This window comes from Numenius arquata, chromosome 18 (assembly GCF_964106895.1).
Source record: "Numenius arquata chromosome 18, bNumArq3.hap1.1, whole genome shotgun sequence".
Taxonomy (NCBI): domain Eukaryota; kingdom Metazoa; phylum Chordata; class Aves; order Charadriiformes; family Scolopacidae; genus Numenius; species Numenius arquata.
In genome coordinates this window covers 5,637,134-5,664,528 of record NC_133593.1, presented here as the reverse complement: position 1 = coordinate 5,664,528, position 27,395 = coordinate 5,637,134, and the positions used below count along the sequence as shown (strand labels likewise).

General features: G+C 48.1%; 1 protein-coding gene across 2 annotated transcripts in view; it reads left to right on the top strand.

Annotated features, from left to right (window-relative positions):
* AP2B1 (adaptor related protein complex 2 subunit beta 1) overlaps positions 1-26,628 on the top strand; it is an 81,064-nt gene extending 54,436 nt beyond the window's left edge. For both annotated transcript variants that reach the window (XM_074160746.1, XM_074160745.1), the window contains 7 exons: positions 1,169-1,315; positions 2,626-2,771; positions 5,283-5,412; positions 13,949-14,033; positions 14,735-14,821; positions 23,079-23,233; positions 24,303-26,628. In XM_074160746.1, coding sequence (XP_074016847.1) covers positions 1,169-1,315; positions 2,626-2,771; positions 5,283-5,412; positions 13,949-14,033; positions 14,735-14,821; positions 23,079-23,233; positions 24,303-24,377 — 825 coding nt within the window. In that variant the 3' untranslated portion in view covers positions 24,378-26,628. The remainder of the gene's footprint in view (positions 1-1,168; positions 1,316-2,625; positions 2,772-5,282; positions 5,413-13,948; positions 14,034-14,734; positions 14,822-23,078; positions 23,234-24,302) is intronic.
* The last annotated feature ends 767 nt before the right edge of the window (positions 26,629-27,395 follow it).

Here is a 27,395-nt window from a genome sequence, read left to right as displayed (position 1 = left end):
GCAGTCTCCTGGAGAAAGCTTCAGTCCCTCTTCCCAGGACTCTGTAGCCAGTGTAATTCAGTGAGAAAAGCATACTCAGTTCTGAAGTGAGGGCTCTTCAGAGTCCCTTGTTATGGCTGCAGTCATTCTTTCTCCTTCTTTCCCTGTGAATCTTGCATTCCTTTCTAACTTCAGCGTGAGGGCAGAGGAGAGCCGGTGGTACAGTATACCTGTAGCCCCCAGGCAGCGCACACCAGGACATGGGAGATACTTACTCTGTAGAGATCATCCCTGCAAAGCCAGGTCTCTGCCTTCCTGGGCCAGCAGAAACCCACCGAACAGTTCTGTAAAACCACTGGTCCTCCCTCTCCAAAGGTTTGGTAGAAACACCACATCTCAGGTGCTTTCCTGAACACAGAACAGCACTGAGAGTTCAGACCCAGACCAGTCATCAGTATTTCTTATATCATTCTGCCTGTGAATCCTATTCTCAAGCACGTAATTCTTTCCGCTCACAGTAAAAAGGAGAACTTGGGAGCTTAACTTGAGTGTGAATGTCCCAACTGAAGCTGGGCACCTAAAGGTTAATATTCCATTTTGGTGCCCTCATTTTAAGTCCTGAGAGGGAAGGATTGCCCTTTTTGCAGAAAGGTTGTCTTCTGACAGGCAGAGACAACTAGTTCTGCTTCAGATAGTGAACTTTTTGGACCACAGTGCTGAGAATGCAGAGCTCTGGCTTTGGGTGGGGAGTACACAATACGGTCATGACTCCCTTGCTATCTCTGGATATGCAAAATTTTGCAAGTTCCTGAAGACTGTCATAGTTCGGGGAAGATTTGAAGCATTTTTTTCTTTTCCCTGGGTTTATGTAGTGTAGATCCACAAGGCATATTGTCTTTATGAGAAGGAGAGGTGGAGAAGAAAAATTCCTCTACAGTGGGAATAGATAACTGGAGCTATAAAAATGATGTTAAAGCCATTGCATGGTTGAGGTGACAGCCGAGTGTAGGGATTAGTTGCCAAGAGCTTTGGAATTCAAATGCAATATTTAGCACTATTGATAATTCAGCAGGGAAGCTGCAAACGGCTTTAAAATATTTAGGATATTGCCTGAGTCTATGCTTTATTTAATAAGTAGCGTTCTTCATATGTGATGTTAATCAGTGCCTGTTCTTTCTACCTCCTCCAGGTGGGGCAGACCTACATTCCTTCTTCTGTGCCAGCCACCTTTGCCCCTTCACCCACCCCAGCAGTGGTGAGCAGTGGACTCAATGATCTCTTCGAGCTCTCGTCTGGTATAGGCATGGCTCCTGGAGGATATGTGGCTCCAAAGTCTGTACGTAAGGAAAAGAAATCATCCTCAGTATATTGCCTTCCCTTAGGCTACAAGAAATCTGAGATTGCTCACTTGTCCCCTTTATTGTGGGACTCTGGTGCTATCGAGGCACCTTAGTTCAACTCAGTCCCATTAGGGATGCCCTGGGTTTTTCCCAGGCAGAAAAACAGTGTGTTGGAGACCATGTTAGTTGTTAGTTACAGACTTCTGGGTGGTGTTTTGTTTTTTGGTTTTTTTTTTTGTTTAGCAGTTCCCTCATTTTGCCTGTAACAATCTTACTCTAAAGAATGGCTTATATAAGATATGAGAATTTAAATTTTGTCAGAGCAGCTTTCCTGGAGACCTACTTCTTAGCAAGTTTCCCCAGGAAACTGAGGGCAGGATACAATTTGCTACAACTTTCATAGACATTTATTTGGCGGAATCCAATGTGACAGCGAAGATAAAATCACGTGCTTGGGATGAGCATGCTGCAGTGTAATGCAGATAAACGCTCTGTTAGTGACAGAGATCGCAGATGTACTGACTGAAGCTTAGTCTGAAGGGTTCATGAGATGCAGAACGTGGTTCTGGTAACAGGCTGTGGAGCAGCCACGGGGACCTCAGGATTAGCCTTTCGTGCCTGAAAGGGAATAAACAAAAATTAGCACTCTTATTAAATAGTCAATGGATGGATAAACTAAAATCATCCTGTGAAATCTAGGATCTCCAGGTACTGCAGAGCATACTCAAAGCTTTTGGTCCTCAGCTGCTTGCAAGCATTACACCTTATATAAGACCAAGTACAAAAGAACCCAGTCGTTTTGAGCGAAGTGCTTCATTTTGCACCACTCAAATTTGAGTCTGGGGTTTTCCCACAAAGATGATTTGGGAATCCAGAACCCAAACAGCTAATCGTATCAGCCCTGTGATTTTATTTGGTTCAAACTTCAGTATTGTCCTGCCTCTAATAGCCAAACAGATCCTGGGGAAGCCTGTCCATCAGCAGACTTGGTAAGTCTCGCGTTAGTGTGATGGACACAAGCTTTCACTGTTTCTTGTGCACACTAATGTTATAGTATATTTGAATTCTTACGTGAGTGCTGTGAGCACGGATTAGGAGCAGCGAGCTTGTTTCTCATTGGTGAGCTTGAGCCTTTCAACACCCCATGTCGTATCTTCCCTCTAGTGTTTCCTTAGCGTTTGTGGGCTTAGTGTGCCAACGTAGCTGGATTTCCAAACTCAAGAGTTTTCTGTTGTTTGGAAAACGGTGCTTACTTGTTATCTTCAGACCAGACTTCTCACGCTGAATGACATCTCTTGTGCTCAAGGTTTGGTTGCCTGCAGTGAAGGCTAAAGGATTGGAGATCTCGGGTACCTTCAGTCACAGGCAGGGACACATCTACATGGAGATGAACTTTACCAATAAGGCTTTGCAGCACATGACCGACTTTGCCATTCAGTTCAATAAGAACAGGTAAGAAATCAATACGCTTTGTCCACTACGTTAAAAAGATTGTGTGCTCCTGTGAAAGGAGTCTGTGTCTACACACCTAGATAGAGGGAGGGCTTTTATGTAGGTACATAATGCAGTCATGGAAACAGCTGGATGATCCAGCCCGAACTCTCCATCACACCACAGTTGTGTGAAAGGGCTGAAAATACAGACTGATAAATCTGAGGAAACAGGCAGCAGACAGTCCCGTTGTTCTCAGAGCTCTGAAACAGCATCTGCCCCATTTAATCTCTGCAGAGTTTTAAAGCAGCCTCAGGAGTTGTTAGGCAGGTTAGTGGTTTTATAGCCAGTAAGTGCCCTGAGGAAAACAAGAGCGTAAACAGGCAAGCATTTGAGCTGCACAAGTATCAATCTGTAATGCCTCTACCTCCTGACTTAATTGCTGTGCTGCCCCTCAGACTGTCTGGAAGTATGGGTCTCATTAATAAAGCTGGTTGTCAATGAAGGAATTGCAAGGCAAGAGCCTATAGCACATGTTTTCCCTGTAATTGGCAGCAGAACAATTTTGTCAGAAGGAGCAGCCACTTGAATGTTTAGAGCATACAGATTGTTCTCAGAAACCCGTCTCAGCCAAAAGACATGACATGGCAGTACAGCCCCAGCGTCTTCCCGCAAATACCCTTCCCAGTCAGAGAAGATTATCGTGTGGTTTGCTCTATGTTATCTTGAGCAAGGACCAGGCTAGTTCTTACCAAGACTCTAAAGAATATCTTGTGCCTGAAATATTCCCCATATTTCTTAAGATCCCTTTACTGGAGAAGGGTTCTCTATACTAAAGATCCACTGCAGCCATCACTTTAATATCACTGTTAGCCTTGCAAATTTGGGATTTCTTGGGACGAATAATATTTACTTACAAAAGACATTATGCTAAGTAAGTCTTAGTAAATGTTCTCACTGGACCGCTATATTTTCTGGAGAGTTTTGCTAAGCTGCTATATGTAAATGTTTCATGCAAATTGGCCTGAAAAAAAGCAGTTTTACTTGTGACTTTTCCCCGTACATGACGCTGTGTTTTAGCCACACCTACATGGTACTTCTCAAGGATGTAAGAAGTTTAAATACTGTGTAGTAAAACAGCAGTTTCTCCTTTTGCAGCATATTGGCACATGCTCTGTATACAATCTACTACTATTTACTCTTCTACAAATATTTTTCTCGTGTCACCTGTGCTTTCCACTGTGGCTGGTGCATTGGAAAGAGATGCAGTGGGCTGGCTCTTTAGGTTTAAATGTTAAGGTTTGTGACTGGGAAGTTTCTGTTGCTTTTTGCCCTCTCCTGCTGCTATTAATGGCGTTCACTACAGTCTTGGGATAAAGCGTTAAAAAAAAAAAAAAAAGATAGCTGGAGCTCTGGTGTACTGTAATATCATAGCCACTTAGTAGCAAAACGCAACTTTCTTTTCCCCCTGAGTCTAAGGGAAAACACCAGGGCTTATGTTCCCCAAGGTGAAATGGCTGCAGAAGGCAAATCACATGGCTAAGCCCTTGCTGAGAATATTCTTTTTTTCAGCTCCCAAGAGCTGAATACTAAGGAGAACAAAGAATGGGTCATCTACTGGTTTCTGAAAGTGACGTCCCCAATGCACATGCGGATGACTCTGTGCAGAGAGAGTTATCAATTTTTTAGTGCATAAAATAAAAATACACACCTCTACATCTTTGTTCCTGTAAATGCACTATCACCTCTGAGCTAACGTGAATTCCGCTGAAGAGAAATGCAGTCACAAGTGGACACCAAAACTCTCTTATGCATCTGCGCTTCCATCTGCTTTCGAAAAGAAGCCGGTACATAGTACAGAAGTGTTATGTTAAATTCTAGCTGCTTTTCCTCTTCTCCACGCTAAGTAGAAGAGCCTGTGGAATTAAGTGCCTCTTGGACTGAAGGGGCAAGTAAACATTTGCTTTGCTGTGGTGGTAAATGTCCTCAGTTGAAGGAGTCTCAAATCAAGCAACAGAGCCAGATGCTGTCATTTGGGACCAGACAGCTGCCTGCATTGATTCATTTGTTCTGCCGTGCTCTTTCACAAACTGTGTACTCCTCCTTGACTATTTGTTCTGTCTTGGCTCCAGTTCCTTCCTCCAGAGCTCCCAATGATATAGCAGCCATGCAGGGTGTGATGTACTCTACTCACAGAACTCTGCAGCTCTGTGAGAGAGCCAGGAGACCCAAGTCTGAGTCCAGGTGCTGCTCTTTGCTGGGCCGGCTGCTGCCCAGTATGTAGACCAGTGCCATGAAGGTAATGGAAGAGTTCCCTGATGCTGGTCCCCTGGGCAGGATGGTGCATGTTGTCAAGGATGCCAGCCTGATGGAGTTTCCTGTGCCTTGTCCTACCTTGAGTATCTGCTGCTTTGATCTGTCTTCCTCCCCTGGAGTAACAGCAGGGGCAGCTCAGGAGTAATGGGAGGCAAAGAGGGAACAGGTTGGGCAATGCAATGCTTGTCTCATCACCTCCGTTTTTCTCTTGCCCAGCTTTGGGGTCATCCCGAGCACCCCACTGGCCATTCACACGCCTCTGATGCCAAACCAAAGTATTGATGTCTCCCTGCCCCTCAACACCCTGGGACCAGTCATGAAAATGGAGCCTCTGAACAACCTCCAGGTAAGGATTGTCTCATTCGGGGCAAGGGGGAGATCAGCAGGTGCTCAGCGCAGTTTGTTTGGCTTAACACAACGTGTTAAGACCCTAGTAACAAAATACCATGTGTATAGGGTAAGCAGGCAAACCTCGTGGATGTGGGCCATGAGTCTGGTGAAAACTTCTTCTATTCCTCTTTCTAGTCTCTTCCAAGAGGACTGAAGCAGACATTTCTTGAATTTTGTGAGTTTGCCTTTTCGAGCACCTCAGACTTGCTGTTTGTATCTGTGTAGATTAAGGTCTTTATCTGCTCCAGTAGCACTTCTGGGCATGAGTTTTTGTTGGGCTTATGAACTGGAGCTGGTCTGAACAGAGAAAGCTCATGCCTGTGGTGGAGCAGGCAGTGAGAGGTGTCAGCAAGAATTGAAGCAATTAAAGGAATTGCAGGAAAGACAGCAACTGCTGAGTGATTAATATTTCTCTAGTGCTCTTAACTTCCAGGGTGCTTTACAAAGGCATTGGCACATCCCTGCCCCAGATAGCTTAATCCAAGGCAAACAAAATGTGTTCCAGGAAAGGCAGAGGAGAAGTGATGTAAGCAGCTAATGTTTCATTAATGAGGCTGTTGGTACGTGTCAGGGACAACATTCCCTAGAAGAGGCTTTTTATCAGATTGGGCTGCCAAACTGATAAAGGCATGACAGATACAAGGAGATGGTCCCCTCTGGTTTGGACCAGAGACTGTCTCTGTCAGTCCTGCTGTGCCTTGGGGATGTTGGTCTTGAAGAACTCATCAGGCAGACACTTCTCCCTGGAGGGAGGCACTGTGGAGCTGAGTTCAGTCAGTGACTCCTGCCTCTGCTCTGCGTAGCTGGGTCCTCCAGGATGATTTTCCCAGTATCCCAAAAATGCAGCTAACTCGCACTGTAGCACGTCTTGCTCGCCTCAAGTCTCCAGCAGATGGAACTAGGCTGGGTTCCTGTAGCGTAGCAGCCCATAGAGGGGAATATTTTGAAGCAGCTCATTCTCTTTTTAGATTAAGAGAATGCGATGGAAGTTACTATTTATTCTGCCTGAGCAACTGTTTTTTTTCCCTTCTTTTGACTTCCATTCTGAGGCTTATGACTTATTGATGAGTCTTTGGGCAAACAGCTCGAAATAGCTTCTTTGGCGCTCAAACGAGCAGTCCTACACTCCAGCTCTGAGCTCCATCATGCGACTGGGGGAGCATGTGGACAGGGAACGAATCACATGTGCTTGTCTTCCACAGAGGGCCCTTCCAGCTTGTGGGAAAGCTGGATTCCCTCCGCGTCCAGGTCGTGAGGATGTGGTTGCAGCACTGCATTTGGGTCCGTTATGGTAAAATCTCCCTCCTCCTCTGAAGGAAATTTTGGAAGTCTCTAGGAGGTGACAGTCCCCATCTGCCTCCCTAATGCCAGGGGCTCTCTCAACGAGGCATTCTCAAGTTGCTGCTTCCTTTGATCAGGAAGGAAGTGAAATATTTGGGTTACTGAATCGCTAAAGGAATCAGAACATGGTTTGTTTCTTGTAGCATCTTCTGCTAGAACAAAGCAAAGGGAAGACATGGGAGGAAACCTCCAGCTACCTTGCATTGAGACAGCAGAGCATTCATTAGTGCCAGACTCGGTTGCTAATTTGCTAGCTCTCTCATTGCCATAGAAGTTGGCTGCCCTTTTACAATTGGGGAAGCTGCCATATGGAGTAATAGTATATTTCTCTGCAAAGAGTTGAATCACGATAGCAGATGCCAAGTTAAAAAGAACACTCCCCTTACTTTTTTGACAGCAGTGGGTTTGATGGAGATCTGTCATTGCCCTGACAGCCAAGGCTCTGGTTTTGTTTGGTGAGTTCATGTAGAAATTATCTGTCTTGAAACATTCAGAAATCGTTTTGGTGACCTACTTAGGAAACAATTTATAGCATAATATAGGAGTAGAGAATACAAATGTTCCTGTATTCATTGAAGAACCAAAACACTCATCAAGTTGAATTTGCTTAAATGTGTTTTTTCTGAGCTGGGGAACTTTGAAGTAGATGCAGGGCTGGTTTGAACCTGAGGACCTTATGTTCATCTCCTATTCTGGCGGGGGTTTTTTGTTGTAGTAACAAGAAAAATAAGTCCTGAAGTAACCAAACTGATAGCTTTCAACTTTTTGTCATGTTAATTAGAAACTTCAAAGACTAGTTGTACATTCCTTAGGCAACTATTTCAGAAGTAATGAATTCAAGTCTTGTTCAGGTTATTTTTACTACCGTTTCTAATCTTTCACCCAATACAGCTGGTCTAATCTTAACATTCGTTATCATGGAAAGAAGCTAAAATATTTGACAAGTTAACAAAAAAGCCATTTTTACAAGAAGATGAGGAAGACAGAAATATTTTCAGAGGCTTACTTGGGTAAAATATAACTATGATTCCCAACTGAAAAGTCTTCTGTTTGCCGGTTACATTGCATCTGGTGGTAAAGAATAGCAGGCTTCTCCCTCCCACCCCAAAGCAGTGATGATAATTTGACTGATAATCTGACCTGTTGGCTCAGATTCAACGCCCAGTCGAGCAAGCCAAAGTTAAACTGGGCACAGCGGTTTGGGGCTGAACGGGCTCCATCTCTGCTCTCTGGTTCGCCTCTCTTTTACCTCTTGCAGATTAAAAAGCTGTTGGCAGAATGCCTTTGGGATATGCCTATTGCTAAAGGCAATCTTAGTTATTTGTGTGCTGCTGACTTCTGCTGGGGACATTCTTGCAGTGCCTTGTCAGTGTTTTGGAGGCTGTCTGGCACTTGTGGGTGCTGTGTCGCCCTGCCCAGAGCTCTGTCTCCAGAACATAGCACTGTGATAAGTGATAACGAGCTCTTGCCCAAAGGTGTGTGAGAGGCTTTGTTGAGGTTCGCAAGTATTTGATGGCCATGACTCGTTTGCCAGCCAGGGCGATGGCTCTAGTAGTCAGTCTAGTACAGGCTTGTTTGGGTCCTGCAGTTGCCTTTTCATAGTCAGAGCAGTGAAACCCCTCTGATGGCATGTAGGCTGTCAGGCTTGTTCCTGGTGGAAGACATACGGTTAATGGGGTATCTTTGACACCACGTGTATGAGACCTTGAGCTCTCAAAGAGGAAAATAGGTTCTGAAATAGGGATTTCCATTGATGAGGAATCTTCTTTCCAGATACTTTTCAGCTTCAAGTCAAATTTGGAATAAGAGAATGCCTGGGATGAAAGCCTTTCTATCCTAATAAATGGCCTTTCAAGGGCTGTGAAGTGCTGTGATATCAGAATACCCGATTTGCCCATTTGGGTCCATGTGAATTGCTCCCCTAACCCTGGAAATGGGTGACTTGGAGCCAGCCTGCTGTAGGAGTTCAGAGCTCAGGCCTGGCACGGCACAAATACAGCAGTTTCTTCTGTGAGATGGTAACTGTTTGCAGGAGATGATACAATCAAAAACAAGCTGCAGGGACTCCCAGAGCAGTAGTGAGTTTGCCTGAGCCTGGAATATTGCCGTTCTCTTGGGACCCACGTTCAAGTTTGACAATAAATGTGTTGCATTCCCGGTGTTACTTGCTGCCAGGGCTGTTTGTTGCAGACACTGAGCGTGCAACTGAAAGAAGCACAGCTTCAGTTTCCAAAAATGCCTATGAAAGGACCTGGTCAGTGTTGAAAGGGAAGGATCTGCCGGCTGCGTTTCTTCCTAAAAAGTGATCCTTGGAAACACACACCTCTCCCTTGCTGCTGAGCAGTGTGAGGTGCAGAATGTTTTTATTTCTTCCAATGAGTTTGGCAACACATTCGTATAAAGACAGATGAAGGTACAGCCTCTTCATTGAGAAGAGGTCGGTCTTGCTAATGTACTAGATCATATTTGTCCTCCTGCACTCAGTCCTGCTGTAACTTGTCACCTCTGCTCCTCCACTCTTCGGTGTCTTGCTTGCAATGCAGAACCCCCGGAGCTCTCATTCATCAGAAGTGTTAATGTATCTCGGGTCACAGATGCAGAGCTCTCGGTACTTGGAAACAGATTTCACACATTCAGCTCTCCATAAAAACAAGGCTGAGAATCGGTGTGAGCAGCAAGTCCAGCCAGCAGATGTTCTTCTCCCTTAAGAGCCTGCTTGATAAATGGCACAACATCTGCCTGGGTGGGAGCTCTGTCAAAATTACTGGGCCAAGCACCACAGAATGGCCTTGGGTGGCTGGATGTGGAAGGTGCTGGATGTGGAAGGTACTTTCTTAGGTTTGTTGCCTGGGTTATTTTTTTAACAGCCTCTACTAGCAAGAGTTTTATTCCAGCAGAGAACCCTCCTGGGAGCTCCTGGAATTAAGGACTCGGATCACAGCTTGGCGTCTGCGGCCGGTTCCTAGCTCAGCTGCAGAAGGCTGTTGGCTTGCCGATTAAGGGCAGGTCTGCCACATGGTCCTGCACACTTAATAAAATGTACATTTTGAACTTCCAAGTACAGCCAGGCGCACAAGAGAGCGTAACCCTCCTGGTAACTGGCTGTTCCCTGGCCGTGGATGTCGGTGACGTGCCCGGAGATGACGCCCGCAGCTGGGGGGGGCACCGACTCGGCCTCACTGTCTGCACACAACGGGCTCCAGGCTTGTGCCTGTAGGTAGAGCATCCAGCTGGCAAGAGCCCGTAGGATCCCGAGCACCCTACCTGTCAAACAAAATGAAGTGAGGGAGCTAGCACTCCCTGGGGGCATCTGCCAGCCCGAGCAACAGACTGTCACAGAATAAACCGTGACCTTGTGCTGGCAGAGGTAAAAAAGGCTCTGCAGAGGAGAGTTCTTCTCGCCTTAACAGTTTGGCTGTTACCAGGCTCTAAAGCAAAACCCAACTTGAAGTAAATCCTTAATTTAGTGTAGGTGCTAATGGGATTCCAAGTGGGTATGTTGTGTACTTGCTGCTGATGGAAAGCATCTGTGTTGCTTTCAGACTTGACTTTGAAAGTCGGTTCTTATGCTCAAGTCTGGGATTTAAAGCATCAGAAACCTACGCTGTTGAAGAAAATAACTTAACATTGTTCTTATGAGGTCCTTCTTCCTCAAAATACCGTGTGTTGGCTATCAGAGGGTTGCACTGCGAGAAAGGACATCAGAAGGGTGCCTATGCTGCAAGGTGAACAGATATGTTCCAGGGGCTATTTCTAGAGGTGCTGCTTCCTCTAGTCAGATCATGAACAAGATGTAAGTGATTGGGAACCCTGTTCTTATTTTTAGTGGGCTCACACCTTTTCAGCAGTGAAGCATCACATGAAAATCTGGCACCTTTTGACTTTAATCCCTCAGAAGCTTTGTAGTCTGCTTGACTAAATTCGCAAGGTAGTAATATTTTTTTTTTCCTCCTTTCAAAAAGATCACAGATGGAAAGCCATTTTTATTTAAAATGCTTCTGTTTCAACTTTCAAATGTCTGAAGCTGAAGATCTTGTTAACGATTTAATAGTTCGTGTCCCGGTCGGCAGGTTAAAGCTGCAAAGCCACAGGCAAAGTTAGTCTGGACTGGGGGATTTATTGAGTGCAAGTGGAGGTTCCTTTAAAGAATGTCAAACCTTGAGAGACTTCTAAAGTGATACCAGTAGCAGTGATGTCATGGGTTGTCTCAGATCCATGTCCCCACCTAAGGAGCACTGGACTTTTTCAGCAAGTGGCTATTGTTAGCCACCCAGTTTCTCGCAGGTGCTGGTGTCGATCTGCTTTCTGCCTGCGTTGGCCTTTGTAGGCTGTCAGATGTCATTGGATGCTCCTTAATGTGGCAGTGCGAAGGTTGAAGCATGACCCTGGGAAACTGTTATCAACTGGTAGGGCCTCTTAGCCTCTTCTTGCTGCGAGTTTCCCCATCTGGGTATCTGCAGGTGTGTTTTCACGGACCCCGTCTTGGACACCACAGCACTATCAGTGCATGGCTGGCTGTTTGGGGGGAGTATGTGATGCTCAATGATGGAAGCAAGTCTTGAGAAGCTTACCAGTCCTGTCCCAGTGCTATGGGTTTAAGCAGACTGTAGCTTTTTCCTTTCCTTTTTGGAGAAGTTATTTGTAACAGCTGGTTTCTGCATCGTTACAGATACTTGCAAGGTGACACGTGATGACATTACTGAACCCAATGATGAAGGCTGGCATGTGGCTTGCTTTCCTTTGCTGGGAAGCAATTGCACTTCAGAGCATCTTAATTGGGTAGCTCTCCAGAGTATAGCCAAAGCAGCTTACTCAGTGTGTTTCTGCAGAGTTGAGAAGCAGGTCAGCAGATACCTTTTTATAGCATTCTTATAACTGCAGGGAGAGGGTTAGCATATTAATTTGGAGTGTGCCTCTAGGACCGTGACTGGCGAGAAGGCACTGCTTTCCAGCCCCTCTTGTAAGAAACTGCTGTTGTATGGCAACAACGATTAGCCACAAAAGCTAAGTGATCTCTTGTTGTTTTAAGGCGAGGCAATTAATCATTAAATCAGAGTTGGAAAAGATCTTAGGTCATGCAGTGTAGTCCCTGCTAAGCTTTGTTGTTTTTTTTACAGTTCCTCTTATTGAGAGCATTATCAAGGCTGATTTTAAATACTCCAAGCACTGGAGCTTCTCTCTTCCTCAGGAGAATTTTGTACTGCTTAATAATTCTCACTGACAAGTTTTCCCAGACGTTTAGCCTAAATCTTTCCTCTTCTTGCTCATCTCCATGATTTACATCCAAGCGCAGCATCTGGAATGGCTGCAGTGCTGTCCCTTCCCCACTTCTTTCCCCCCCCCCAGATTCAGAGGTGAGTTTTTTGGCTACTCATCCAGTCTGTTCAATCACACTTAGCAGAGGTGAATCCACCGATCTACTTTTGCCCCTCTGGCTTCGGTGCCTCTCATGAGTGTGATGCCAGCAGCAGAAGCATGTGACAGCTCCCTATTACAGGGGACCATTTCCTTTTTTTTTCTAGGTTGCACCATCATTTACATGGTTTTAGTGGGCTTTAAAATAATCCCTCCTTAAGCTGGTTTGCACTGTGGGAATTAAATATAAGCTGCTACCTTTAGTGATGGCTGGAAGTAGAAACCCCACAGGCTGTCACATCTACCTTTCTGCTGTTCTTTGCACTTCTGGGACCTTCCCAATTGCTGGAAGAGTTCGTTCAGGAGCTTGATCTCCTACCACTTGTCCTCTGGCTTGTATGCATGTCTCATCAGCTGACTTGTGTTTGAATTATCTGGTTTATTCCCCTCCCTTGTCTATCCGCAGCTGTTTTTACCGACATTTGGGGATGTCTTTCTAAACCTCCCACTATAGGACAATAGATTTTCTCAGCAGAAACACTAATGTATGTAATTATTAATGTGAATGGAGTTTGTCTTGGCATAAATCTTTGTAGCAGCAAATTAATTTATTTGGCTCAGCGTTTAGCATGGTCTGGTTTGTGTTTCAGCTGGGTGACAAATTGGAGAACTCCTTCTGGGATTTTTCAAAGAAAATAGGAGCTCAAACAGCTCCTGAAATCCAGGGCTCCACACACAACCTCAATTTTAGGTCTCTTTTACAGGCTAAGTTTCCTTCGTTGCAAGCAATAGCAGGTGTCTGCTGAACTGTACTCCCGTGACAGGCTATCGCTGTGCGGGATGATGTGAGGAGAGCGTGAAAGGCATAGAAATAGAGCCCAGAGCTACCTTGTTCTGTGCTATGTTATGACAGTGCACTTTCTCAGACCTCCACTCTGCTCCTGCTGTACTGTCAGCTCCCAGCCTGGGGAAAACTGAAAGTGAGATCGCTCTCCGTGTTAGCAGAGATTAGTCAGTAACGTGGCAAGCACGTGTGATAAAAGGCAATCCGGTGCATCTCCCTGGGTGGCAGAGTTTAATGACACTGAGAATTAAGCCTTTTATCAAGTGATTTCTTTTTTTACCTGCCCTGATTGCTCTGTAGCGGGGCATTCTTCTTCCAGGAATCAACACCCTGCACGTGTTCGTGAAGGTAAAGGCAGGAGACTTGGGAGATGCTGCAAGGAAGGTGCAGGCTCTGGACCAGCTTCAGGCTTTCTAGAAAGTGTCCAGGCTGAGATATGACTAATCAAGGAGTCTGTGTGGTCAGACATGACTGAGAGCTGGGGGTGAAAATAAAGAGTACCCAGGGGTTTGGAGCTGGGGAATTGCAGGAGTGAGGTGGCAAAGAGGGAGGATGGAGAAGCTCATGTGCAGTATGACAGACATGATAGTAGAGAATGTATCTCAGTGGTGGAAGAAGTGATGGGAGGGAGAGGCTGAACAAGAGCAGAGAAGAGCAAGGAGGCTGGCTGGGACCCCATCAGTGCAATTGGCTCCGAAGCAGCATGGTGAAATGCTCGCAGGAGAAGATTGAGCAGCTTTTAGTGAAAATGGAGTGAGCCCAGAGGGGTGGGACTCATCCTTGTCTGAAACTACCCAGAAGCTCAGTAACATCTCTCCAGGTGGTCTCACGTTCAGAGCTGGCCTCTGCTCCAGGGTGCGTGGGCAGGCGATGAGACAGTGCAAAATCTCGGGATCCCTTTGGACTTTCAGCTGATAGAGATGCTTTAACCCCCCTGTTTCTTCTATAACAGGTGGCTGTGAAAAACAACATTGATGTCTTTTACTTCAGCTGCCTAATTCCTCTCAACGTGCTTTTCGTAGAGGATGGAAAAATGGGTGAGTGCTTTTAGGTCTGTGGTCAGCTTCCCTCAGCCAGACTGTGCTCATAGCCCCCAGCTGGGTGGGTTGTTCCATGGCTGAGATTCACGTAGACTTCACCACGGTCTTCATATCAGTGCATCTCAGCAGCCTGAATTGATCTGTAGTGTTTTGGTAGCCTGTCCCTCTTGTCCTACAACTCTTAACAGTTACCAGAACCCAAGTCTCTGCTCTGATTCTCTCTGCCAGACAAGGGGTGGATCTGTTTTCTTTGAAGCTGATTTTTGTGGGGGGTTTTTTGGAGGGTTTGGTTCACTCGAATGGGTCTAGGATTTGCCTCCATACCACTTTCACTGTAATTCGTGTATTCCTGGTCACCTTTATTAAATTGTTTGAATTGGCTGGGAAGTTGCTTGAAAAGCAGCTTTCACTAATGTAATCCTAAATGTGTGGATCTCCTTCCTTCTTGTCAAATCCCTCCTGTTCTTGGTTTGTAAACAGCTCATATGGTAAAGACAGTCTCTGGTTTGAGGGCTCCAAAATCCATCAAAGCTTTGCTGCTTTTACAGTAAGGCTGAAGTTGTTACAGGAGCAAATCCTGAATCTGACCACAGCAGGGCAAAATGTGGCCAAAAGATCTTTTGTGTCTCTACTTTGTATCATTCTGCGGTGAATTAGATAGAGGATGCAGGAGAGCTGATTGTCTTTCTCGTTTCTAGAGCGCCAGGTCTTCCTTGCAACATGGAAAGATATTCCAAACGAAAATGAACTTCAGTTCCAGATTAAAGACTGTCACCTGAATGCCGGTGAGTAGTTTACTTCTACCGTGCTGAGAGCACTTTTGATGTATGGTCACTAGACATCACCTTATTAATAGCACTGTGTGGCTAACAGATAGATGGGTATTGTGCTTACAAACAGAACAGCCTTGGATCCTTGGGCTTGTTTCAGTAAAAACTTAAGCTGGGTCCCCATAAAAGCGTATCTAAAATCCCAGATTTTAGATTTTACCTGTGTTTCTTCCTTTCATTGTGGAATCTGTATTTTTGCTTCTCTTTTATACTTTCTCTGCAAGGTTGTTCTTTTAAATCCAGCAGAATAGGGTGTTGGGGCTGTTCAGCAATCCCGTTCCGCTACTGTGTGTTTCAGGTAGGGCGTTCCAGCCCTGACTTAAACCTTTAATCCTGGGCCAGTCACTTCACCTTTCGACACCTGCTTTCTCCTCTGTGTTGAGAAAGAGTAACCCTACATACCACTATGAAATGTTTTGACATCTGTGGAGGACAGGCCATGTGAGAAGAGTTTAGGTCTGCTGCCGTTAGCTGCTATATTGGTGCACTTTGATCATCCTCTGTCCTGTTTGGCTCCGTGTTTAGCTGTCTGGTTGCCTCTATAAGCATCCTACTTGTACGTGTGACCTTACTACTGCTGAAGGATGAGGGAGTGTAAAAAAAAAAAAAAAAAAAAAGTGGAATGAGGCCAGCGTAGCAGCTTTGCTCCTGTTTAAGAGGTTCTGGACAGGAGCCAAGTGGTTCTACCAAAAGCTGCTATGTTTCATAGAGGGGGAAAAAATGTCCCTATTGATTACAAACCCTGTAACCTTTTTATTCTCTCATGTCTGCTCTTACACAATGAACACCCTCTTGCTCCAATTGCAGACAGAAACCGCGGGTCTCTTTGTACCCGTAATTATTACTATTTTGGAATATAAAAGATGGAGCTTGCAAGAGGGGGAAAAAATAGCAGCTGTTGGACCTTATGACTTGATTTCACTGTGGGGTTTCCAGTGAGAACAACCTCTGTGCCTCCCCCAGCCCTCCTGCTGCTCCCGACCGAGCTTGGCATCGCCTCTCCCCCTGCACTGCGGTGCTGCTGCCAGTGATGCCTTCTGCCCCGGCCGTGCCCTCGCTGCGCTGCCCAGAGCTCTTTCCATCTCAAATCAGAAACCTTGGTGGCTTCTCATGTTTGGTGTTGGCTAGCAAAGGATGGAGCTGGGAAGGGAGAGAAAGGGTGTGCTTGGCTGGGAAGATGAGCGCTTGATGGATCCTGCAGACTGGCCCATACCCCCTACTCGCTCCAAAATAAAATGTTAGGAAATATGAAGTGACAAGCAATAGTCCCCATTCAGGGAGGGTTGGCCAGCTCAAGACCAGACTGCTTGCCCAGGCCTGCCTGAACTGGTGAGACTCAGCAGAGAACACATTACTGCCTCTCAGAGAGAGCATGGGAACGCCGGGTGGTTTCTCTGCAGAGGTATCTGCAGCCATTGCCAGGGCTCAGACGAGAAGAGGCTTCTCTCGGTGCTTTAGCAAGAGCCCTGGACACGGTGCCTCTCCCGAGCACCATCCGTCACTTGGGATGCTCGGGGGTGTGCAGGATCTGCCAGCCTCTTTGGCTTATGTACGGGAGAAAGTGGGTCATGTCTCATAAACAGATTTCAAACACTTCCATCCGCTGAAGCTTCTGTTTTTGTATTTCCGCTGCCGACACCTCCTCCCTCTTGCGACTGCATCGGTCGTTTCCTTCCTTGACCACCTGGGCTTCGGGACGGAGCAGGCCAGCAGCTTGCAGGAGGGAGAACTAGGGAAATCTTGTGTCCTTGTCACAGTCCCTTGTATTTTTAACTACCAGTGCAACCCTGCCTCAGTCTGCTGCTCAACTTGATTTCATCCAAGCCTTAACCTCCTCTGGTACAGACCATACTGAGAGCATCAAACCTGAGTGTACAAGGATCAGCCGGGCTCCAGACCCCGTGGAGGGGTGAGCTTCCAGCATCCTCAGGGATGGAGACTTCCCGCAGCATGGCACGTGGCTGGTGGTGCACACCAGGGCAGAGGCGAGAGAAATTGGGGGAGCTCTGATGACAGCTGGATCCATCTTGCTACTAGTTTATACCAGAGAGAGGGTGCGTGTCCAGCCACGTGCCGCAGTAGGAGGATAGTCTTTCAAGATTTAGTCTTGATCATTTAAATCCAGTGAAAAGAGCCTTGTTTTAAGACACCTCCTTTCTTTCAAGAATAGCAGCTCTGGGTATCAAATCTTTAGGAACTTGATCCTTGTGGAGGAAAGACTGGTTCATAGTCAAAAGACTCTCTTGTAGGAGATACCTAAGCAGAATAAAGCTCTCGGCCTGGGCTGTCGGAGGTTCTGTTGTTCACCGATGAAGCACCACCACATGCAGCTCTCATCACTGCGTAGAATAAGGTACGCGACGGCTGCCGTGGCAGAGCTGCGCACAGCAAAGTCTGCGGATTTCAACGGCTCCTAACTTAAAACTTAGGAGATGCTGGGTTTTTGCAACCCTTGGGCACAGATGAAAAGCTTCTATGCGCCGCCGGCTCCGCAGAGGTGTGCAGCCGCCGTGTGGATCCTTATCCCTCTTCCCGTGTCTGCTCAGATAAGTAATTCATGCCTTAGCCTGAGCCCACCCACCTGGTGGCGAGTTGTCGTTGGGAGGCTCGGGGACGCATCGCACCATTCATGCTTTGGTCTAACGGATTCCAGCCCAGTGACGCGGATTTAGCTACGAGCTAAAAATAAATCATCTCTCAGCTGATGTGCCCTAATCGTGGCACCACCAGCCACTTAAACGGAGCTGCGCAGCTGCAGCAGGCGCCGGGCAGATGGAGCAGAGCGTGTCAAACGGCTGCTGCTGGGCAAAGGGCTGATCAGAAGCGTGGTCCCTATACCCTCGGTGCTTGGTTTTTCTTCTCCTAGCTGTAAAGAGCCTTTGCTTTCCTCACCTCTAAGATCTGCGCTGTTTTCTGCGCCGTGTGAGAAGTGGGGTTGAAGTTAGGTGTAGACATGCAGGAGGCCCTACCGAACAGCTAACGGGGGGATGGTGATTCTCTTCAGTGGAGAAACTGAAATTTGAATTTATTTTTCTTTAAACTGGAGCGAAATGGGCTCGGAACAGGGATTTTTAGAGGGCTGGGATTTTATCTGTCGAGAAAGTAGCTTGTGTATTTCTTGTACATCCAGGGCTGTCTGTTACTGTGCAACAGTCGCCTTACAGCACCTCCTGTGTAAACTGCAGGCTTCTTCCCCAGGTTATTTCTTTTGTTCCTTCAAACAAGAAGGAGGTAAACAGAGTTCATCAGTGGAGATGCTTCTGTGTGAGTCTGTGATCCCAGGCCTTTGTGGGGTAGAGATCCATCCTGTGCCCATGAGGCAAGCCAAATAGGATCGACTCCAGCTTTGATGGTTTGCAACAGGGATGGCAGCAAAAGCTCCAGTCCCTGGCAGCTCACCCCGGAACAGGGCACAGAACAGCCAGAAAATCTTGGCTGCTGCAGGTTCCCCATGGCACTGCAAGTGGAAACCTAGGAATAAGGTGCCAGGCTGTGGGGTGAGGAGCAGGTACTCTGAAATGGTACAATTTGCCACTCTGATCCTTCTCTCCAGTGTCTTTGTTTCCAAAAAAAAGCAAGTCCTGAGCCCTTGAAGGTATTCCCACAGTTCCCAGAGTCTCAGAGAGTTGGGTGCTTAATTCTGGATGAGGGGTTTGGGGCTCAGGTTCCCAGCGGTGAGAGCTGGCACTGGCCTGAGGCTGTTCTTTAGGGCTGGAGCCATATGGCCACGGAGGAGCGAGTCTCTCTGGACTGGTATCATGGGGCCAAGGATATGTGTACTTATGATGCACTGCACATCTTGAATTCATTAGAGCTCCATTTCATGCATCTGCCTCTTAGGAAGAGGTTATGGAGAAAACCATATTCGGAAATAGAACTTGTAATGAAAACACAAGGTCATGGTTATACCCAGCATTCTCATCTCTAATGAATCCGGTGCTAAATTAATTGATTTAGGGCTTTTAAATGAAAATATAAGAATCTAATGCATGAAGATAGATTCATGGACTCTTATAGCTCAAATTAATCCGTGTGCTGCTGGTACGACTATATCAACAGAGGTTTCCCCTGCAACTGAACATGCGCTAAAGCTCAGTTTGCCCTGTTTACACTGTTTTTTCAACATGCAAAGTTTGATTAAATTTTAAAGGACCGCTACATTAAGCTAAGATATGCAAATAAGATTAGCTAAATGTTTTTCTTTTTTTAAATTCTGCTTACCCAAACCCACAGAGTGAAAGAGGACAAGCTGACTTGCACAGGGAGATTGAATGCCATTAAAGAGGAGGCAATTAGTTGCTGTGCTGTTCAGCAGTTGTAGGAACTTTGGGTTTGCTTGCTTATTACTGTTCCACAATTTGCTGTGAGACGACAGCTTTAGTGTTTGGAGTTGAATGTGCCCTTATTGGTATGCAGTGGCCACTTTGGGGTGGGTTTTTTCCCCCCAATTAGTAATTTTTTTTCCCCTCCAAATTAGTAATTTGCTAATGCTGAAACAAAGAGAAATTGGATTTTCTTGCTGGAATAACCTGGGACACAATCATATGCAGGTTTCCCTGATACGTGGTTGTTTTTTTTTTTCCCTGTATGTGCAAATCTGGTATCCTGATCATTTAATAAATTATAGAACCTGTGCATATTACATATCTTGGAAATGAATGTACTGTCATAATATTGACTGAAGTGCCCTCCCCACTGGATCCGAGTCTGCAGATGCGTTTGGTACTTGAATGCAGTTCTTGGCTGGATGCTCAGAACCACTCAGGTGTTACTAGAAATGGCTCGGGGATATTTTCTGCTACCACAGCACAAAATGTAGGGATTAAATTTTCCTTCCCGGTATCCAGTGCTTGTTGCAAAATGCCACGAAAGTCCAAGTTGAAAAAAGGTATGTTGGCGGTGTTGATCGTGAGTTGTGCGTGTCCTTTGTGAAAACTCCTGTTGTTGCCAATTGATCGTCTTGGCTGTTTGAGTTTGGAAGGGAAATTGTTAAACTGTACGGGTAGATGATTTAAGCATGTCCTTCGCTTTACCTAGAAGGAAAGCGCTGTTGAAAAGAATTTAATCACTTCAGTACAAGGGAGGAGACCTTGTTCTACCCTGCGTCTTTCCGTGTGTGCTATTTAGTTCTTGGACTGGGGTAAAGACAAGGAGACAAACAAAATACCCCTGAAAGATGGACTGATGTCAGAAGTTTCCCTAGTGTTGGTGATGGGGAAATCTTTCTGTATCCTTACATCGCGCTTCAAGAGGGTTGTGAGAATAAGCAGTGAGCCAAAGGAAATAGCCCTACAGAAAGTTGCTTTGCAAGCTCAGATGTAGACTGTGCCATCTTGCAGAAGGACTTTGTGGCTCTGGTTTGCAGAGTCACCAGACCCGATGTGTGCAGGGAGATGTGTCCCCAGGCGGGCTCAGCCCTCTCCTGCCTGTGCTGGGCACTGTTGGGGTGTTCGGTGGGTGCTGCGTTCTCGCTGGAAACCAGCAGCCCAGAGCTGGGCTCAGCTCGCTCCTCCCAGCAAATACCTGCCTTTTTTAATTTATTTTTTTTTAAAAGGCTGTGCTGTCACATGGCATTAGCGGCCCTGCCTTCAGCCAGGCACAGCCTGGCACTGTTGCTTAGCAACTCTGCCCGATCTCCAAAATCCAAAATTTCTGACACTGGGGAGCAGAGGAGGGATGGAAGCTGCCACTTGGGGGGTGAAGGGGTAGAGTCTCCCCAGTCCCCAAATCTGTGCTGAGGGAGGGGGCAGGAGGAGCTGGGCAAGCTCATCACCGCTCCAGCCTGCTCCCGATTGCTCCAGGTGTCTGCCTGAGACAGGGTATGTTTTGTAGGGTTTCTTGCACTCTTTGGGGAGTAACTGAGGACAGACAGAGAGGCGGAAAACAGGCTTTCCTAGGAGTTTCCCCTGCCTCAGTTTCCCTCCCTGCACCCCCCTACAAGCCTGTTCCTGCATGGAAATCTGTCCCCCAGCAGAGGCAGCGGCTGTTTAAATTGCAGGAGGTGCCATCACACAGTTGAAGGCTTTGGCGTAAGAGCAGCTGCTGTGAGGCCCCATCTCGCCCGCTGTGTCCCCAGAGCACAGCTCCCCTCCTCTGCCGTCACTGCCTGATGGGGTACCGGCCCCACAGCTGCCAAAATCACAGCTTCCCGCTTGCAGCCCTGCTTCCGACCCTGCACCCACGCTCCCTGGGGAATGTCTTCCCTCTGACAGCATCCCCCGGTGGAGGGAAAGACGGTTCCCGGCAGGAGGAAAGATTTGCTGGAGGAAGCCTTGAACCCTTGCCAGCAATTCCACTTCCAGGACATGTGTCCAGAGGGGCTTCAGACCAGTGAAGCCTGGGGCTTAACCACAGCCTGTTAAAATCGGGCAAACAAAATCACATTTAATACCGACGTCCCTTGCAAACAGTGGTGCCCTCTCTGAGCCGGTGCTTGTGCCTTCGCAAAGCCCCAGAGGCTGCTCCCTCTAGCTGGAGGGGCATCAGAGCTGGGAGTCTGGGCTTCAATCCAAGTGGGTGACATCCCTCCAGTGCCAGTTTCTCCCAGCCCCGCTCCCTAATCTGGATGAGTTTGTTGTATAGAGGAGGAGTAGAGGTGGGAGGAGGAGACAGAGGGTTTTTAAGCAAAGGATCTCATTAGTTACTTACATCTGCCAGTTTCCATAGTAACAGGGGAAGAGAGGAAGCCTAAATCTGAGTCTGTCTGGGTAGCTGGATGCCTGAACCCTCCTCAACCTGCAACGCAGCCACTCTGGGGAGCGAAGGGGTTCAGCCCAGCCACAGGCAAAGGGTCCAGGCTGCCCGTGGAGCTGCTCTGCAGCTCTGGTTGTCAACGCTGCCCTGGGGAGAGGCAGCGGATCCAGGTCTCTGGACCAGTGTGCGGAGTTGTGGGGTCCTTGCTCTCTTGCTTCTACCACTCCCTGGTGCATGAACAGACTCTGCTGTCCCCTCTCTAATCCCTCCCTGCACCAGCACAGACTTGTGTCTGTTCTCAAATCCAGCACTGATGCTGGTGGATCTCGGTGTTTGTGGGTGCAGGGATGGATTAGAGCTGCACCCCAAAGATTTGTGCTGTTTCTCTGCTGCTGTCCTGCTCCTCGCGCTCCTTGAAATGAATCCCATGTTCCCAGTCTCTTGGCTTTCAGTGCCTATTGGTATTATGAATACCATAATACTACGTAAGTAGAAGAGGCCACTTCTCTCTCTAGCTTTCTGTCGAAAAATCTCAACCTGCTGATAATGGCCCAGTATAGAGAGGGCATTCCACCTCGTCCCAGCAGAGAGCTTGGACAAGTTAAATTTCTCCAGTTGGGCACCAGGAGTGGGGAATTTGCCAGTGATACTTATCGGGTATGGAGTCGTCCTCCCTGAGCCTTCCACCCAAAGGGTAAATGTGCCCCTTCTACTGGCATCCAAAGGTTTGCCCAGCTCAGGGTGCTGAGAAACCCCTTGGCATCCAAATGCTGCTGGTTTGGGTCTGTGTGTTCTGTGTATTTGCCTCTGTTCTTGTCTCTTTGAAAGGTCCCTTAGAAATAACATGTGTAATGGTTACATCTGTAAGGTCTCCAGGTGAAATCACACATCTTCTGCAAGTGCTGAGGTTGTACAGTGTGTTAAAACCATATCACAGCCCTATGATGTGGGTTTTTACCCTTTCAAGTGATTGCTTTTTTTTTTAAAAAGAAAAAAAAAAAGGATTTTAACTACCTTGTGGGGCACTGGTTTGGCCAGAAGTGTTGGGGGGGGGCAGGAGGGAGCTGTCGTGATTGGGACGGGACCTCAGAACCAGGCACCGGAGCAAGTCTCTGTTCTTTTCCACCTTTATCATCTGACTTTTGGCTGCCTCCAGGTTTTAGCCTCCCTGGGGTTTGTTGGGTCTTACAGGAAGAGCAGAGTCCTCTCATCCTCTGAGCTGCAAACTCTCGCCTTGATAAAGGCGAGACCCAGAGCAGTGATCAGTAAGTGGAAGCCCTGCAAGATGGGCAAATGGTTCACAAGGGATTACAGCCTGAAAGGAATGAGGCAGGTCCATGGAAGCAAACTGGAATTCTTTCTCCTTGTGTCATGTCTGCTCCTGTCTCCAGAGGAAACTCTGGGACAGAAGTCAGCGTTTCCTTGTACACTTGCATCCTGAGGATGCTCCTCTGGGCTCTCCCATCTCTACAGATGATAAGTCTGAATTAACAGATGTTTTTCCTCCTTCTCTCCAAAGACACCGTCTCCAGCAAACTGCAGAACAACAATGTCTACACCATTGCCAAGAGGAACGTGGAGGGCCAGGACATGCTCTATCAGTCTCTGAAACTCACCAACGGCATCTGGATCTTGGCCGAGCTTCGCATTCAGCCAGGGAACCCCAACTACACGGTGAGATGTTGGACTGCAGAGGGCACGTGGTGCGGGCTGGGATCCTTCTAACTCACCCATGGAGCCATTTCTCCCTGTTTTGCCTAACGTGCTTGTTTTGGGGGAGATCCTGTTGATTTGACTGAGGGGTTAGGAACGCCCACTGAACTGGGGGGAAAAAAAAAGTGAGAAATAATAGAATTACACTCCTCTGTCACCAGTGAGCTGGGATAATAACTGCTCAGCAATGAGCAGTTACTTGCCAAGGTTACCCAGAGATAAAGCCAAGAGACATTAGCAAGAAAGCACTGCCAGGAATGCCCTTCCCCCTCTCGTAAACAAGGAGAAATTTATGCCCTGCCGCGTTCCTGCAGCGGAGACCGGCTGTCTGGATGTCAGAGCCTCTTTGGCCTTGTGCTGGCATCAGCTTGTGGCTGGTGGGAAGGTGCGGTCCGTCCTGCATCATGCACCCATAGAGCTGTTCCCTTTGCTCCTCTTCTGAGGACCTGTGTTTCTGAGCGTGCCGATATTAGAGGATTTACCTCCTGTTGGAAGCTGTTCCAGGAGTTTCAAGAGAAACCCGTGGTCTGGTGGCCTTCGGGGTGAAAGTGAGCATTGGAAGGTGATTTAAAATGGTTGCACAAGGATTGATGCTGTGAGCCTGGGCTCAGCCTGCTCCTTGCTTTTAGAAAGGGGTAAGAGCCAGGTTTGTGTCCATCAGGACCGAGCAGCAAATCATTAGAACCCCCCAGGCTTAGTGCTGTGATTTACAACGTGAGGGCAAGCAAGTCTCTTGTCTCAGGGTTTGGGGCAATGTCCCCTTCCTTCATGCCTGCAGAGACACTATATTTGTCGAGGAATTTGGGAACTCCATAGTGGGAGTTTGCTTTTTTTATACTTCCTCCTGCTTGTAGACAGCTCTGAAAAGGCAGTTTGGTGTTGCAAGCAGTACCCAGGAGAAATATTGTGCGTGACTGTCATCTGCCACATCCACGATCTGTCCCAACCCATGCAGTAAGCCTTCGTGGAGATGGTAGAAAGCTCCTGCCTTCCTTTGCAGCACTGCTAACCTCTCCTCTCCTCTCCTCAGCTCTCCCTGAAATGCCGAGCTCCCGAAGTGTCACAGTACATCTACCAGGCCTACGATGCCATCTTGAAAAACTAACAGGAGATCAGCCTGTGCCTCACCCTGCGGAAGGAGGGGGGAGAAAGGGGTCCCCAGATCCTCCTTCACCACTGGCACGGGGAAAAGCACTCGTAACTGGAAGCAGCTGTATTCATGTGTAGGATTTCAGTCAAAGGCACTGATTAAACAAGGTAGCAATTAGTATCCACGTGCTAATGATGATAGGGAACAAACCCCTTTGATATTTTTAGCGTCCATGGAGTTTGTAACCACTGCTTCGACTACTCCCACGTCCCCCTTGCCCCTCACTCGTTGTCCGTTCTCGTGGGCTTCTCCATTTTGTGCCAATGTTCAGTGTTTTCTAAATGGCTTTAGGCGTAGTAACGATTTTGTAAAATACCGCTCATTGGAAAAAAAAAAAACCCAATCAAAAACCACACGTCGGCTCATTAAAACAAGGCAAAAGTGTCGAAAACATAACACTGCACTTTATTTTATATTTTTATACATTTTTTTTGAGTTTTTCTATTGTAATTGGCTTAAAGGGAAGGCGATTCCAAGGAAGTATTGGGAGCCCTGCAGGGACGTCAGGCTCTAGCAGGGTGAGCACAGCCTCGGGGAACTAGGAACAGAGCCATCAGTTCAGTCCGTGGAGGCGGATGGAGCCCTAAAGAGGGGGTTTTTTTATTACACTTGTGCTGGCAGACTCAGCTCTGCTTTTGATGGTGTGTTTTCACTCCAACCATCTCCCTGGCTCATTAGCTGCTGATTTGAGAAGCGAGGCTGCTTTTGCGTGGGGAGGAGCTGCAGACCTAGATTGATAACGGGACAGCGGTGGATGAAATGAAGGAAACGAGCCCGCTCTTAGAACCAAAGGCTCTTGCCAGAGCTCCAGGTATGGTCTCTGCATCCTCACCCAGCCACAGCCCCTCCTCTTCTCGTTCTTTCCGTGCCTGCTATGGCCAAACTGCCTTCTCGGCCGTCCCCTGAGCTGTGCCACCTTCACCCAGCGCTGTGCTAACCCCCAAAATCCCCAAGGCTCGCGGTGGTCAATTCAAACAGGGCAGTGCCACTTCCCCGCTGGGGCTGTGAGCATCAGCTGTGCCGCTGCTGGCAGTGTCCCGGGGTACCACGGGGAGCGGAGCGGCTCTCCCTGTTCCCATGCTGTCCCCCAAAACCCAGGCTGGGGTGTGGTGGGAGGTGGTTTGGGCTTGGCGGTGTCTGCACCCTGCCTGCCTTGGGGGCTTCAGGTCCCAGCTGGGCCCAGAGCTGAGCAGATTGTGGAAGCGTTTCTTCCATTTGCAGCTGGGCTCTGTGTGGCCAGAGGCACCCCGTAACAAGGGCCAGTCGGGTTCCTGCTCTCACCTGTCCTGAGCAGCCCCGTGCCCTGGTTCCTCTTTTCCAACCTGTCCTTAGGGCCAGGACTGCTTCCCTTTCCAGTCCATCACCATGTTGCAACCACTAAGTGCTGCGGCAACAGCAGTGAAAGCAAAGCCTCTTGCATGTCCTTGCTCCATCCATAGCTTGTCCTGCTTTAAACCGAGCCACTAACCAGAACAGCTCTGCCCTCCCAAGCATGCTTTGATGCCATCTCCTCCCCAGCGAGCAAAGCTCTTATGCCTAGCGACCCCCATGTTGTCTTTTTAGATGCCATATTCAAAGTCAATAAATGTTTTACGGTGGGAGATGGTTCATCAGGGCTTTGGGCACTGTCTGCAACCCAGAAGCCAGTGTTGGGAAAAGGTCATAATGCCCTGGAAGAGAGTCCAGCAGGGCCCAGGAGCTGCAGGACCCCGAGGAAGGTGGTGTCCCTGTGTAGGAACCCATTCCTGTGCTCTCGCTGGGCAAAAATTGGGGGGCAGAGCTGGAGCAATCCAGCCCTTGAGCCCTGCCCGTGTGTGCTGGGAGGTGATTTGCTCCAAGCGCTGTGGGGGCACTGGAAAAATCATTAAGAGAGCAATTAAGGAAGCACCAGTGGCACTGAATGTGATGCTGTGTCGGGGCAGGGAGGAGGTGGTAGAGGGTCAGGAACAAGCACTTAAGCTTCCTCCACTAAACAGCCTCGATGCAGGGAGGGGGGGGATGTTGAGCACCCCCTTCTCTTTACCACATTTCTTCCCAGCTTTTTGGGCATGTAGGTGACTCTGTGCTGCAGGGGCAGAGCCCGGGCTCGCTCGGTGGCCTTTCGCCCTTCTCTCCCGCCGCGCCGCTCGTTCGAGTGTTCGCCGCGTAGTTGTGTTGCTCTTCAGGCTTTACCTGCCGTCCGTGTCAATAAACTCATTTCCACCACGCTCTGGCTGCGTGTGACTCTGTGGGGCCCGGGAGAGGATCCGAGTCCCTTGCTTTTGGCCGTGCCCGTCGGAGCAGGCAAGGCTGAAGGCTGGGTTTGGTGGGAAGGAGGCAGTTTTCTCCCTGGGAGCCTTTTGTCCTTTTCACCAGCCACTTTTCTACAGCAGAGACCCCCCCCAAAAATAGGGGCTTGCACGGAGAGAAGGTAGCGGGCATCCTCTGCCTCCGGCTGCTGCTCTATTGTCATCTCAAAGGGAAGTGGGAAGAGGATCCTGGCTTGCAGGGAGCACCGGCACCTGGACACTGACAGCCTCTGATGAGTAGTGGGAGGAAGATGGATGTACCCATTTAGCCCTTTCTGGGCCCCAGGTGGGCTTTGTGTAACATGACCTGCTTTCCCTGCGAGGAAATGATCAAATCATGTGAGTCAGTGATGCGTTCACATTGCTCCGGAGCAGTGCTGGGATCTTCCAGAGGGCTTTGCCGTCGCTGGTCCTGTCTCGGGCAGGATGGGTTGGGCTGCAAAACCTCTGTACCAGGCCAGAGGCGAGCTCGGGCAGCCCCAGACTCAGCCCTTAAAGTGGCCAGAAATCCCAACAACACAAGGAGAAGGTGTGGGAGGTGCTGCTCTCCAGCACAGCAGCTCCTTCTCTTGTCCCTGCCCAGCCTTGGCTTGGTGGCTCTTGGAGATCAGGTGACTCCCACCCTCTGAGGACCTGATGTGGCAGGTCCTGTATCAGCCTGTGGTGCCCTCCACAGGGATGTTCT